We start from the raw sequence: 14,138 nt of genomic DNA on the forward strand, positions 1-14,138 counted from the left end.
AAATCTTAAATACAAGTTCTAATAAAAATTACTCTGTCACTCATCTTTAAGATAATCCTGGCATTATGGTGAAAATGTTGCGAGAATAAATTAAGTGTATCTTCAAAGCTGAAAAGCAAAGGCTGAAAAATATTAAGCTCGAACAACGTCTGTTTTCATTTTGGCACCGAACCACCTGTGCATCAAAACTGCGAAACCGACCTTTAAACGAGCTGATTTTATGAACCTTATATTGTTCGCCTTGTGCGCAGATTGAACGCACTTGTCATTCATGAGATGAAAAAAAAAACACACAAACCCGGAGCATTGTTCAAATTAAAAATACACCGGTATATTATGTACTTTATACTATACTGGGATTATTGCACTCTAGGAGCACATTAGACTACCAGCATTATTAATGTTTTTAAAGTATTGTTTAATTTTCTCTTTCGAGAGGGCTAAATTGAAGAAAACTTTGCGCCTGCATTTGCTCAAAATGCTTAAATAATTCAACGTATAGGTACATGTTGCATGATTTTGAAAAACAATCTCGAATTTAACCTTATTATCATTTTGATCGATATTTTACGTTCGAATAAATTCGATTTTGTATAAAAAATTGATTTTCATATCGGCCATTGTCGAATAAATGGCGAAACTTTTTTTTTAACGCTGTTTCCCCCACAATAATACTTACGTTTCTTTTTCTCAGTCGTATCACATCAATCTGAGCATTGGAAAAGCCAAAAGGTAAAAAATAATCTCGATAATGGTAGTTGACATAGTGATATACCTTTGCGTGTTTTTCTCACTCTTTATCGCTCTATACTACCAACTTCCTCGAAGGATTTTATAGCTTAAACTTCACATCAAATGGTTTCCTATTTATTTATCACTTACTTGTTGCCTTCATACGTATGACAAGTCATTTTTGCGCGTTTTTCTTGCTTCGCGTTTTCTTTTTCTTTTTTTTTTCTTTTTTAATAACTTCCTTCGTATGTATTACTGTTCTACTGTAATATTGACGTCATTAACTTTCTTTTATTTTTTCCAATATATAGTATACGTGGTAATCTTATTTCTTTGGAATGTTCACTAATGAATTATTCGATCGATACCTAAGTATGTACATGTAGAAAAAAAAAAGGATGATAAAAAAAGGAAAACAAACAAAAAGAAATTTCAAAATATGTACGTCTCGTTGAACAGAAAGAAAATACTCGTCACTATAGAGTGTTGTACCTATATACCATACCTAACCTACCTTCGTCCTCTATTTTAGTCTTTTTTTTCATTCTCTGTTTTTTTCCTTATAGGAACCGGAAATAGAAACGATGACGAAGGGTAGTTTTCAGGCACATATGTGCTTGATGATCACTGAGGTAGGTGCCTACTTTGTTTATTTTTTGACAAAATTCTGCATGAATGATTTTTTATGTATCAAGATCCTTTCACGTTATCGTTACAAGGCATCTTTAATTTCGAGTGGGTAATTGAAATATCAGGATTTTTAGTTGTTTATTCTCGTCGCAATTTTGAGGTTCGTTATAATTATCTTACATCCTTACCGATTTCTAATTATGTACTTAGTAAATAGCTAGAAATTTTGAAGCATAGAAAGAATTCAGCAGGTCAAAAATGGAGTTATTTCCACGTTAAATCAGTTCAGTTTTGAGTTTAGATCTTTTGAATTTTCTCAAAAAAAATTTGTAGGTTCCTTCCAGGGGAAAAGGTCCGTCGAGAGCCAATAAATGCAGACCAAGAGGTAAATTAAAGACCCCATTCCTAGGGACGAAACTAAGTACGTGCTTAGAGGGTTTTTTTGAGAGGTTTGTCTGCAAATTTTCCGACTGATATATAGAAAAAATACCAATTTGGCTGACAGGCTGAATGATATCAAATTCATATGACTCATAAAAATTGTCATTTTCTGTTTTGGATTTTTGGAAGCCCAAAAAATGTGAACTTTTTTATTTTACAACAAGAAGCAAATTGGCCCATGCGAAGCAAGGGTGAAAATTTTTGTAAATTTCATTTCGAAAGGTTTAAAAGCGATGTTTTTTTAGGAAGCTGATTCAAAAGAAGAAGAAGATATGTCCGAGCAGCTAGCGAGGGCAAAAACTTTTGAAAACTTTTTTTTTTGAGAGAAAATTAAAAACAATGTTTTGTATGCAAAGACTTCATTTTTTAGCTTTTTAGAATTTGAAAGGTTTTTTTAGGACGTTAATTTTGAAAAGGAAAAGAGATCAGGCTCAGTGAGGGCGAAAGATCTTGAAAATTTGTGATTAGAGAGGCATTAAAACGATACTTTTTATTCAAGAAGTTTATTTTTTCACTTTAAAACTTTAAAAATCGAATGATTTTTTGAATGGAAATTTCAATGTTGAAAAAGAAAATAAAACAAGCCCCAACAAAGCAAGGGCGAAAGCTTTCGAAAATTTGTATTTGAGAAGTAAAAAGAACAGGGTTTTCTTCCACCACCCCAGTTGACCACACGCTAGCAAAAAGCTAGCATTTTATTCGCGTTTTGATAAGTTGCTAGCAATTTACTCACTTTTTGTGGCCAGCATTAATTGTCTCGCTAAAAGTAAGCGATTTGCTTGCAGTTTTTCGCTAGCAAATTCAATTCTAGCAATTTTCAAGCTGTTTCCCAGCGAATCTCAGCTAGCTTTTACTTCACTTTAACTTGCTCGCCTTATGCTAGCATATCACTGGCGGATACTTGCTCGCAATTTTATGCTAGGACAGTTCAAGCAATATTCTCGCATATCTCAGCTAGCTTTTACTTCACTTCATTCTTGCTCGCCAGATGCTAGCGTATCACTGGTGGATACTTGCTTGCAATTTTAAGCTAGGAAAGTTCAAGCAATATTCTCGCATATCTCAGCTAGCTTTTGCCTCACTCTATACCTGCTCGCTTAATGCCAGCATATCACTGACCAATATTTGCTCGCAGTTCTACGCTAGGAAACTTCAGGCAATATTCTCGCATCTCTGAGCTAGCTTTTGCCTCACTCTATACCTGCTCGCTTATTGCCAGTGTATCACTGACCAATATTTGCTCGCAGTTCTACGCTAGGAAACCTCAGGCAATATTCTTGCATCTCCGAGCTAGCTTTTGCCTCACTCTATACTTGCTCGCTTGATGCCAGCGTATCACTGACTAATACTTGCTCACCGTTTTATGCTAATTACCTCTAGTTTCTGTCATCTGGCGACTTGGTGTTTTCTTTGTGGTCAAATGATAGGAAAAGTGCTATCTGCAGATCTTACGCTTACGCATTTCTCACCAAACCTTTTCTGCGTTATTTATTCTAGCAAAATGCGAGCAAGTATCTTCCATCCCATCAGCGCGCATACCAAAAATCCCCTCCTTAATTTGCATGAACATTTATACGCATAGAATATAAAAACCATACAAATTATGAGATCTGTTTTATGTAAAATCAGTCAAATTGCGAGATCCTGAGATCCTTTTGCCGGATCTCGTAAGTTTTCTCATATGCTACGTTGCTTGCGAGCTTCAAAAGGGAACCCTGTAACACACATTTTCAACCGGATCTCGTTTTACCTATTTATTATTCATATACTTTATATCCAATTTTTAAATTTTAAGATAAACGACGTAGATTGCGAGATCCACCACCAAATCAGGTTTGGGCCGTTGGTGGATCTCAGTTTATACGAATCGCAAAATTGATGGTGGCAATGCATAGAAGGACTCTGTTTACGTAGTGTAACAAGCTTTGGAACGAAGTTGTAGGGTTATTATTTGAGTTTTTAGCATTTTTCGAAATTTTTAGGACGGATCTCGCAATGTAGGTACGTTTACACACTAGGTATATCTAGATATTTATTATGAAGAAAAATTCATCCGAATGGCTCAAGAAGGGAGGGAAGGAGGTGAGAGGAGCGATTGCCCTCCCCAAGCAAATGAAAATTTGGTGAAAACATAAGTATACCTACCTTACAAATAAGCGTTTTTTGCTTTATTCATATGAATGCATTTTTTCGAAAAAATGTTGACGCAGTTTCACTCGAGCGGTAGTTTCAACTTTGTTTTAATAAAGTAATACTTATGATTGATTTTTTGAAAATCGTCACGAATGTAGACTTTTCATACTCCAAACTCCTGGCCACGCTACGGGTACCTACTGTCTTCTAAGCCTGGTGTAAATGTGTGCTTCAAATTATAGAAACCAGTGTTTATTTCATTTCATTTCATCGAATAAGTATTCTGTTTAGATCATTCAAGTGATCCACGAAAAATACTCCTCCACATCGATGTTCTGAAAGACCGCTAAGTATTCTACAGCCCCAACCAAATATTAGATGAATCTTCGTAAGTCTGTTCACAATGGTATTTTTACATTACACCATAGGTACCAACAGTTTAAGGAGAGCAGCGAATACTTGCATTCGATAGCCGGTATAGCTCATTGTACGTAGGCCTATGTAAGTAGGATCTGTGGCGACGTGGCGACAGATAAAATAGATAAGATAAGATAACAAAACTTGCGCATTACTCCTCATACCTATAGTTACTGGTTTCTTGGAAACAGTAGCGTATTAATTTCGCCCCGAGTGGAGGATATCTGCCACGTTTTGATTTTTCGATCAGTTGTGTTTTAACTTTGTGCAAGTTTGTTCGATTTGGATGACCAAAACCGGTGCATGAACTTCATCTACCTATATGGATTTGGATTTCTTTATGCAGACAATAGTAAGTACCTTCATACTTTGTAACCTTATACCGTGTATCGATTAATATTCATTGTGTGGGTAACTATTTTATAAAATTCGTGAAACTTGACTGATGGGATACATACATTTCAGGGCGATAATTGTACTCAAATTCTGATCGGTTTCCTTGTAACTACGTTTAATTCACCGTCATAAGTAAGTACCGACATGATTTACATCATTGATACATTAAAAGACAATACATATACAGTGTAATTTAGAATAAAATGTTGACCATTCGTAAGTACATCAGTTTAAGACACGAGCGGAGAGGGGGCACGTTCTAGTTCTCAAAAATTCCAAAGGTCTTGATTTTTTGCCAAGTAACAATAATTGTCGAAAATTCTATTCTCACTTTTATGCCTTCCTTTTGTACCAGAACATTGGGAAATAAAATCTACGTAGACTTCGAATTTGGGTACATGTCGAGAAATTTCAAAAGTTGAAAATATACAAACCCCGCCTCACCTTTCCCTAGAACTAATGAAGAGAGGGGCAATGATGATATTTTTTCTTACTTTTCTCATGTAGGGAACCTACAAAAAATGTTTAGAAAAATCGAAAGACCTCGACCAAACGACAAAATGTAATGACCTCAGACTCGTTTTGACGAATGTCCCTGAAAAAAAAAGCATTAAGTAAAACTTGAAAGAGGTGCAGATTAAATTTTTTGCGAAAATTTTGATCTAAAGTCAAAGCATTTTTGGTAACTTTTCAACATTTTTTAAAGTACCTAGTGTGTCAGAGTCAAAAATCTAAACAAAATCAACTTTTAGAAAGGTACATATTTTTATTCGTTTTTCGAGAAAATAAAACATAGGAAATATCTACATAACAGCTGATTTGAGACTTTTTTTCGATTCCTCATACTCGTCAACACCATTTTTATGTTGATTTTCAATTCTCCTGTTAAGAAGATGACCATTTCGAATAAACAAAAAAACGAATATGTATGTACATTTTGATCAATTGTAGATGAATGAGAATTTTTCGCGTGAAAAACACAATTTTTCGCAGAGGTGAGAGAAGGAAAATAAACGACATTTTTTTCAGTTCTATAATTTTTTTCGGTTCTTCAAGAATACTCCTAAACATATTTTCAAAATGAAACCGAGAACTGATTTTCTTATCATTATCCGAGGTACCTTTTCGATTGAACCATTCTTGATCATAATCCTTTTTTGTTATTTCTTCCAATCAAAGGTGAGCTCATGATACACACAGTTCCATTCTACAATACGCGAGTAATTACGTAGATCAAGAATATTGACCAACTTGGAGCATAGGTACATATTTTGAATTTTCTGCAGTTGCGGTATTGTTGAAAATTTTCATTGTTTCGATACTCTACTGCACGTTCTAGATTACTGTCTTATTTGTTCTTAACATGCTGAGAAATTTGAGAAATTTGAGAGAATCGAGGATGAGAGTTCCATCAAAAAAAGGGTTCAAGAAGAAGAAACGTTTTTATCTGTATAAGGGGAAGAAAAAAACTGAAGTGTGTTCAGCAAGGTTTTACAGAGAAATTGGAAAAGACTTGGCGAAATTTTCATCCGTCGAGGTACTTTAATTACATTGTACCGATGTACACTTGAATAATAATTTGCCAAATGCTTATATCTTTTAATGTCAAAATTCAATCATTTCAGATGAAACCCCCAGTTGATTCAATTTCCAAATCTTATAAGCATAAATCGTTCGATGCCTCTACCAGTTTGATCGACTTGATAAATCCCAACTCGTCTACTATTTCAACATCACGTGTAAACCTACCTCGAATGCCATCTTGTGAAGGTTCAAGTTCGGATGAATCTGAAATGAGTGATGCTTCATCAAACAGTACTGACTCTGATGAAAATTTATCATCTGATGACTTTGATGCATATGAAAACATGCAGTTCTCTTCATCAGAATCTTTTGAGACTGATATATGTAATGACTTTAATATTCAAGAAAATCCTACATCAAGTTGTGCTGTTCAATTTAGAGAAAAGTTGAAAGTGTGGGCTGTAAAACATCGTGTGACCAGAAGTACGGGCAATGATTTGCTCGAAATTATAAATAGTAGCGTACCTATTGCAGAATGTTTGCCCAAAGATTTTAGATCAATTCTAGGAACTCGATCCAACCAAATTGATTATAATTTAGAAACCCTTAAAAATGGAAATCTGGCCTACTTTGGTATACAGAATGTATTAAATTCAGCGAAAGATCCATCTGCTTTTTTTGATTTATGCAGCAGTACAATAGAAATTATCATAAATGTTGATGGGCTTCCGTTGGCCAAATCATCTACCGTGCAAGCTTGGCCCATTTTAGCCCATGTTCAGAATTTCGAAGTTTTTATGGTTGCTATATTCATCAGCAACTCAAAACCTGACGATTCAAACGATTTTCTCAAGAAATTTGTGACTGAAGTAACCCAGCTTTATGATAATGGATTGTGTGTTCGTGAAAAAAAGTATAGTTTCAAATTAAAAGCGATATGTGCAGATGCCCCAGCAAAGGCTTTCTTGATGAACTTGAAAGGTCATACGGGGTTTCACAGTTGTGTCAAGTGCCGAGTACGCGGACGTACATGTGAAAATCGTACCTACTTCAAAGATCTAAATGCTTCTAAAAGAACACGAGATGATTTTGAGAAATGTGAAAACAATCCTTTCTGTCACACAAGGTCATTACTAATGGATGTTCCGAATTTTGATCCTATCAATATGGTACCCTATGACTATATGCATTTGTTATGTTTAGGAATTATGAAAAAATTGATTGAATTATGGATGCAATCAATTCCTAGAATATCGAGACGAGTTCTAAAAAAAACACCAAAGGATATTTTAAACAATCGTCTAAAAACCGTGGCAAATTTTTGCCCTGTAGAGTTCGTCAGACATCCTCGAAGTATCGATGAGTATAAAAGATGGAAAGCCACAGAGTTCAGAACGTTTTTATTATATTATGGTACTGCTGTACTTATTGGTGTATTACCGACAGAAAAATTGAAACACTTTCAACACTTGCAATTTGCCATTAGGTTACTATTTAAAAATAAAATAGACAGAGCTCAGGAAATCATTCAGAAGTTTGTATCCACTTTTTCTACGCTTTATCACAAGTCGCTAATAAACCATAACCTACATGGACTGATTCATTTTGCCGAAGATTGCAGGGTATTTGGTTCGCCAGACTCTTTTTCGGCATTTCCTTTTGAGAACTTTTTATCAGTAATTAAAAAACTCTTCAGATCTGGGAATGCGCCTTTGATGCAAATAATTAATCGTTACAGTGAAATACTCAAAGTAACAGAAAAAAAATCTGAAAGTGCTAAGGTAAAAATATCACATCCTCATAAACTGCATAAGCAAATGTTCTCCTCATCATCAGAAAGAGAAATCGTGAATGCATATCAACGAGTTCACATGGGAAATTTTACATTACGTTGTGACCGAGATGGTGATCGCTTCTGTAAATTGAAGGATGGAAGTTTTATAAGAATAAAGGATTTTATAGAGGTAGTGAATCCTATCACTAATGAGTCGAGAATTTGTATAATTGGTGAAAAATTCATGGAGGTAGACTCATTGTACGATATTCCTTGGAAATCTGACGAAGTTGGGATTTATGAGGCAAGGAATCTCGAGAAAAATCTCCGATCATATGGCATTGAAAAGTTTCAAACAAAATGCTTTGCGTTTCCAAGTTTCAACCACGAAGGCGCATACGTCCTTGCTGAAATGTTTTAGGTATACCTTGATACATTTGCTCTCATAAACCAATTTGTCTTTTGTCAAATGTGTCCACAATTTACAGATACTTAGTTACCTATGTACTTAAACTGATCTTTTTTTTTCAGGAAAATCAGGAAAATATACGTTTCACAGAATTATGGACAAGAAACGATTTGTTGTTATCGAAGAACCTGATAAAGCTCTATTAGTTCTCCCTTCCATATGGGTCAACGACGACCGTACAATAAAGAACTACATGTTTCCTAAAAATAAGACAACACCCGAAGACTTGCTTTCCTTGTTTACTACAGTTCCAAAGGATCAATCGCGGCCTGATATTAAGTGGAAAAAATATAAGTACTCGATCATATGCAGCGAACATGGTAAGAGTTTTTCAATTTTTTGAAGTTTAGATGAATTGAGACGCAGATTTTCTATAAAATGGCAATTTTTTAGATGATTTCGATGAAGCCAACACGGCGTTGAGTAGTTTGGAAAACGAGCGTTCATCTGCTGCAGCTATGATGTCTTCTGCTGAAAAGTCAATGACGTCGTCGGACAAAGGAAAGAAATCTGCTGATGTTTCTTTATTTGATCCTATGCCACCCTCAAAAAATGATTTTGTCAGAACATCAACCAGCAGTGATCAATTTTCTACAATCATTGAGCATCTCATTGATATAAAAAACGGTCAAAATGAAATGTCTAAACGGATGCATAACTTGGAGGAAAACGATAGTAAGTTTGATAAATTTCGAATTTTGATAGGCATGATAAATTTTCGAATTTAGATAGGCATGAAAGATTCCAAAAACTTGAAATTCCGTTCATTTTTTTCTTTTATTAGGTACGAGTACTTTGATTTTTTTTCATTCTTAAGGTTCCCCTAATCAAGGTCACTATGTATACTCTAGTATCTGACGAAGTTATAGAAAAATTCTGCTTATTGCTAATATTTCCAGGAATCCTTTTTTCAGACTCTTGATTTTTTGCTGAAATTGCTAAACAGCCCAACCTTTCTCAAAATTGCAAAAAATCTTGCATTTTTCATTATTTCAGTCATTATAAAACTATTTATTCGCCTTTTTTCTCTCTGTTGAGCTTAATTCATTTTTTTCTAGGTTTCTTTGAAAATTGAAAAATTCTGATTTGAACAAATTTTGACCCTCCCCTCTCCTCCACCCTTAAAAACATTTCGTGCTAAAGGATGATTCTAATTCTTCACATTATTCATCCGCATTTTGCTCAAAGCTCAAACAGTGATAACAAGTTACAAAGCTGACCTCCTCACTCTTATTACTTTTTAATTTTGAATAATCTTTTATGAATACAGTTTTTGACCAATTCGTCGCTTTCCTTGCAACCTTTGTCTTGTCATGGTAATAATCACTCCCTCTCCTTGCTTTCAATTTTATGCACCAGAAATTCCCCTTGCAATTTTTTTCAAATTTGATGTCAAATCGTCACCAACTTTTCACGAAAATTTTCACTGAAAGAATCAACTTTCCAAAAATTGCCTTTTCCAACTGTTTAGACTGGTTTTCTTTAATTTTCAAAAAATGGTAACTACCTACCAACACTAAACCCTCTCTTGATTTTTGAATTTTTCAAGGTCTTTTGATGAATCAATGTACTTTTGAGAAATACCTACCCTAATAATGTAAATAGTATTTAGTGAATGTTTTCTGCTAAAATGTTATACAGGGATTATCAAACAAAAACTCGAACGGCTCACTGCAATAAAACAATTGTGCGAAGCCTCACTCGGATGTTTCGAAGTCAATAACTCGCCCGATAACACACCAACAAAGATGTATCGAAAATCTGCGAATGGTACTCCTCAGAAAACAACGTTAGAAAAAATCCAGAAAACGCCAATATTATCACCCTCCAAGAAATATATGCCGTGGAGGGTGAAACTAGGTTTTACGATTCGAAACGAGGAAGGCGTCCAAGAAGTTGATGGAAAGTTAGAAAACGACAAACAATATCTTTCTGCTTTTGTAAGAACCAGACAATATAATTTTCAATATTTAGTGTCATTTAAAATCATCTAAGTAATCAATTTTGCATAATTTTGGTTTCACAGAGATCGTTCCTAAAATTTGCGGGTAATCGAGGAAGTGACGCGAATACTAAAATGAAGTTGATTCTACCGGAAATCTTTGAGCCAGAAATTGTTAGTCAATACAACACGAATGGGCAACATAACAAAAAAAACATAACCACCACGTTGATCATGAAGGAGATATTCGGTAAGCTAATTACATCCATTTTTTTGTGAGAGCAACGTTGTTTCACTTCTCAAATCTCACTTTTTCCAGAGCTTTTGTCTCGCTTTGCTTCTGGTCCATTTTATTCCAAATTTGAATTTCTGAACAATTATTCTTCCAATCTGGAAAAATGCCAAAGCTGAGAGAAATGAATTTAAATTTTCGCATCAAATATTATGTTGAATACTTTTTTGAATTATAAATATTTGAGAGCTTTTGCCCGTCGTCGCTTCGCTGAAGCCTATGTTTTTTTTCTGAAATTGGTAAAAAAAAATGCTATTTGAATTTATAAAATGTAGAAGACTAGCAAAATCAACTTCTTGTGTAAGAATAACACTATTCAAGTTACTGATTAGTGAATTTTTGAAAATTGTCTCCTTCGCTTCACTGAAGCCCATTTTCTTGTTCAAAATTGAAATTTGCAAAGAAATACTGTTGAGTACATACAGAGGTCAACAAAATCAACTTCTGAAATCAAAAATAATATTGATTTTGGAGAGCTTTTGCCAATGCTTCATCCAGTGTTCCTGATTGCGTTGAAATTGTAAAATAGCACACCTGGGTCATTCCATGTCAACTCAACCAACGTTTTTGGGTCATGTCCTTCGATTTTGCTCAAATTTTTTTTACAATATCTACCCACCCAGGAAGTAAGAAAGCCGCAATCAGTTTGGCTCCAGCCCCCTCAGGGGGTGAGTGGGGGGCTTCCATTATTGTCACATTGTCTCGAGATACTCAACTTCAGCAGCCCATTCCTCCAAAACTATGATACTTTTATCAAAACTGATTTCACAGCTCAAAAGAGCATTGAATTTTGAACTTTTTAAAGTATTTTGAAGTTTTCAAAAGTTGAAAGTTGAACTTTGAATTTGAAAGTTCAAATTTCAAAATGGCGCTGTAAGTGGGACTATCATTTAAAATTTTGAAAAAATTTCCATAGATGTACATTTTGATACTTTTTTGAAATATTTAGGTTTCGAGATGGGACTCTTGACGGAGGGGGAGCACCCCCACCCCCCATTTTGGATGAAACTTTCAAAAGAAAATCTGGGGCATGTGATATATCGAATTCTATGTTTTTGGTGACGCTGAACACGAATATGACGTCAGATTTTTAATTGGACCCCATTCATGGGCCCTGGCACCTCCCCAAAGGAGGTCAAAGTTCAAAAAAGTGTTTTGTTCGTGCGACAGGTGGAATAGTACGTTTTTGGTGATGCTGAACACGAATATAACGTCAGATTTTTGATTTGACCCCATCCACGGCCCCCAACAATTTTTTTGGACTTTTACCTATTGACGTATTGAGGGAGGTTCTGGGGGCCATGGGTGAGGTCGATTTAAAAAACTATGGCTATATTCGTGTTCAGCGATATCGAAAACATACTATTACATGTGTCACACAAATGTAATCTTTTTTTGGGGGGGTTACCCCTTTGAGGAGGTGCTGGGGGCCGTGCATGGATTCAATTCAAAAATCTGACGTCATATTCGTGTTCAGCGTCACCAAAAACATAGAATTCGATATATCACATGCCCCAGATTTTCTTTTGAACGTTTCATCCAAAATGGGGGGTGGGGGTGCTCCCCCTCCGTCAAGAGTCCCATCTCGAAACCTAAATATTTCAAAAAAGTATCAAAATGTACATCTATGGAAATTTTTTCAAAATTTTAAATGGTAGCTCCCACTTAGTATCATAGTTTTGGAGGCATGGGCTGCTGAAGTTGAGTATCTCTAGACAATGTGAAAATAATGGAAGCCACCCCACCCACCCCCAGAGGGGGCTGGGACCAAACTGATTGCGGCTTTCTTACTTACTGGGTGGGTAGATATTGTAAAAAAAAAATTGAGCGAAATCGAAAGACATGACTTTCAAAATCGCCTTTTTTTGGTTGATTTGACATGGAATGACCCACCTATTTTCAAAGATGACGTTCTTTGAATAATACATTTGAAAAAATGTTCGGAACATATGGAGGGGGGAAAGGTTATGATTTTCTGAAAATGTGTTCTACAAAGTTTTAAAAAAGGCAGTGAAAAAGTGGAGATTTTCGCTTGAAAAATTCTGTTGAAACACCATGCTTATATTTTTCAAATAATTTTATATTTTTTTAAAATTCAATATAGATGCCATTGAAACACAGGACCTCAAAGCATCCAAGAAAGACATTTCGGTAGCCCTTAGTAAGGCCATGAAAAGGTTTGCAGGCGCACATAGTAAGTAATTTTAGTACGTACAGTTAGCATGAATGTGCACTTCTTCACTTTTCACTCCATGTTCTGAATTTCAGGATCAGCAGAAGAAAAGGAAAGAAGACGAGTTGCTCAGCAAAGCGAACAAGACGTGTGAAATACAGCCTAATTTTCGAAATAATTCTGCGAAAAGTGTAGTTCTTCGTTGTGTTGTTTGCAAAATATGTAGTTCTTCGTTGCAGTGTTTTTTTTTACATTTTCTCATTTTAATAATTTTTACTGATATTGTCGTTTTGTTTTTTTAATATCGGTTTTTTGTTTTGTAACTTTGTATACCTATGTTGGAACTCTTTTCTTTTTACTCGTCAATTATTGTCATTTTTTATATAATTTTTTTTTGAACTTTTAATACGTTGGAACATTTCAGTTTTTACAAATTAGACTGATAAATTTTCAAAAACGTTCATCCACACTTTGCTTGGGCATCATTTCTTTTTTTGTTTTTTAAAATTATTGTAAGTACTTGCTAAAGAAATTTTTGACTTAATGATGACCAAAATGAAAAGTGATTTTTTAAAAAAAATGTCACTGTTGAGAAAAATTAATTTTTTGCATCGAAAATGGTCTTGTTAATTTTTTTTTCATTATAGACATTCGAAAGCATTAATTGTCTTAAGGCCAATCTATTTCTGTAAGTTACTGAGTTCTTTTTTCGAATAAAAATATTTTTGTACTTAGTTCATGGTGTACCTATTTTTATTTTTATTCGGAATAAATCAAAGCCAGCTAATTGCTCGCTGTACCCTAGCAAATTTTACGCTAGCGCAAATGGTGCCGGAATTTGAGACACTTTTTTAAAAAAATGCTAGCAAATCAGTCCTGAATCAGTCGCCTTTACGAAGCAAAAACGATCCTGTAAAATGCTAGCTTTTTACCAGCTTTACGCTAGCGCTTTGCAGTTGAGATTTGATCGCATTTACGTAGCAAAACCGATTCCATAAAACGCTAGCTTTTTGCTAGATTTACGCTAGCGCTTTTGAGTTGAGATTTAGTTGCACTTGCGTAGCAGAACCGGTCCATAAAATGCTAGCTTTTTGATAGCTTTTTGCTAGCTCTACGCCAGCTGTTTAGAAGCAATTCTGCTAAGCTGATGCGACCTAACCGCAACTGATTTGCTAGCATTTTTTTAAAAAAGTGTCTCAAAAACAGGCACCATTT

General features: G+C 34.9%; 1 protein-coding gene across 3 annotated transcripts; it reads left to right on the plus strand.

Annotated features, from left to right (window-relative positions):
- The first annotated feature begins 4,528 nt into the window (after window positions 1-4,528).
- Window positions 4,529-14,025, plus strand: LOC135840450 (uncharacterized). Of its 3 annotated transcripts, XM_065357001.1 has the most exons (7): window positions 8,333-8,468; window positions 8,579-8,836; window positions 8,910-9,191; window positions 10,158-10,456; window positions 10,543-10,708; window positions 12,855-12,944; window positions 13,019-14,025. In XM_065357001.1, exons 2-7 carry the CDS (start codon window positions 8,611-8,613, stop codon window positions 13,075-13,077), a joined length of 1,122 nt encoding a protein of 373 aa, XP_065213073.1. In that variant the 5' UTR covers window positions 8,333-8,468; window positions 8,579-8,610; the 3' UTR covers window positions 13,078-14,025. The 3 variants fall into 3 exon arrangements, with proteins under 3 accessions (XP_065213072.1, XP_065213071.1, XP_065213073.1); XM_065357000.1 differs by lacking the exons at window positions 8,910-9,191; window positions 10,158-10,456; window positions 10,543-10,708; window positions 12,855-12,944; window positions 13,019-14,025 and adding exons at window positions 4,529-4,705; window positions 4,819-4,881; window positions 5,929-6,286 and having other exon boundaries at window positions 6,375-8,468; window positions 8,579-8,711; XM_065356999.1 differs by lacking the exons at window positions 8,910-9,191; window positions 10,158-10,456; window positions 10,543-10,708; window positions 12,855-12,944; window positions 13,019-14,025 and adding exons at window positions 4,529-4,881; window positions 5,929-6,286 and having other exon boundaries at window positions 6,375-8,468; window positions 8,579-8,711.
- The last annotated feature ends 113 nt before the right edge of the window (window positions 14,026-14,138 follow it).

This window comes from Planococcus citri, chromosome 3 (genome assembly GCF_950023065.1).
Source record: "Planococcus citri chromosome 3, ihPlaCitr1.1, whole genome shotgun sequence".
NCBI lineage: Eukaryota > Metazoa > Arthropoda > Insecta > Hemiptera > Pseudococcidae > Planococcus > Planococcus citri.

What these genes read in the sequence shown, in the direction of transcription:
- LOC135840450 (XM_065356999.1), top strand. Translation starts at nt 6,113, where the DNA reads ATGCTGAGAAATTTGAGAAATTTGAGAGAATCGAGGATGAGAGTTCCA. An exon ending in CGAAATTTTCATCCGTCGAG is followed by an intron (nt 6,287 to 6,374) that starts GTACTTTAATTA and finishes CAATCATTTCAG; the next exon opens with ATGAAACCCCCAGTTGATTC.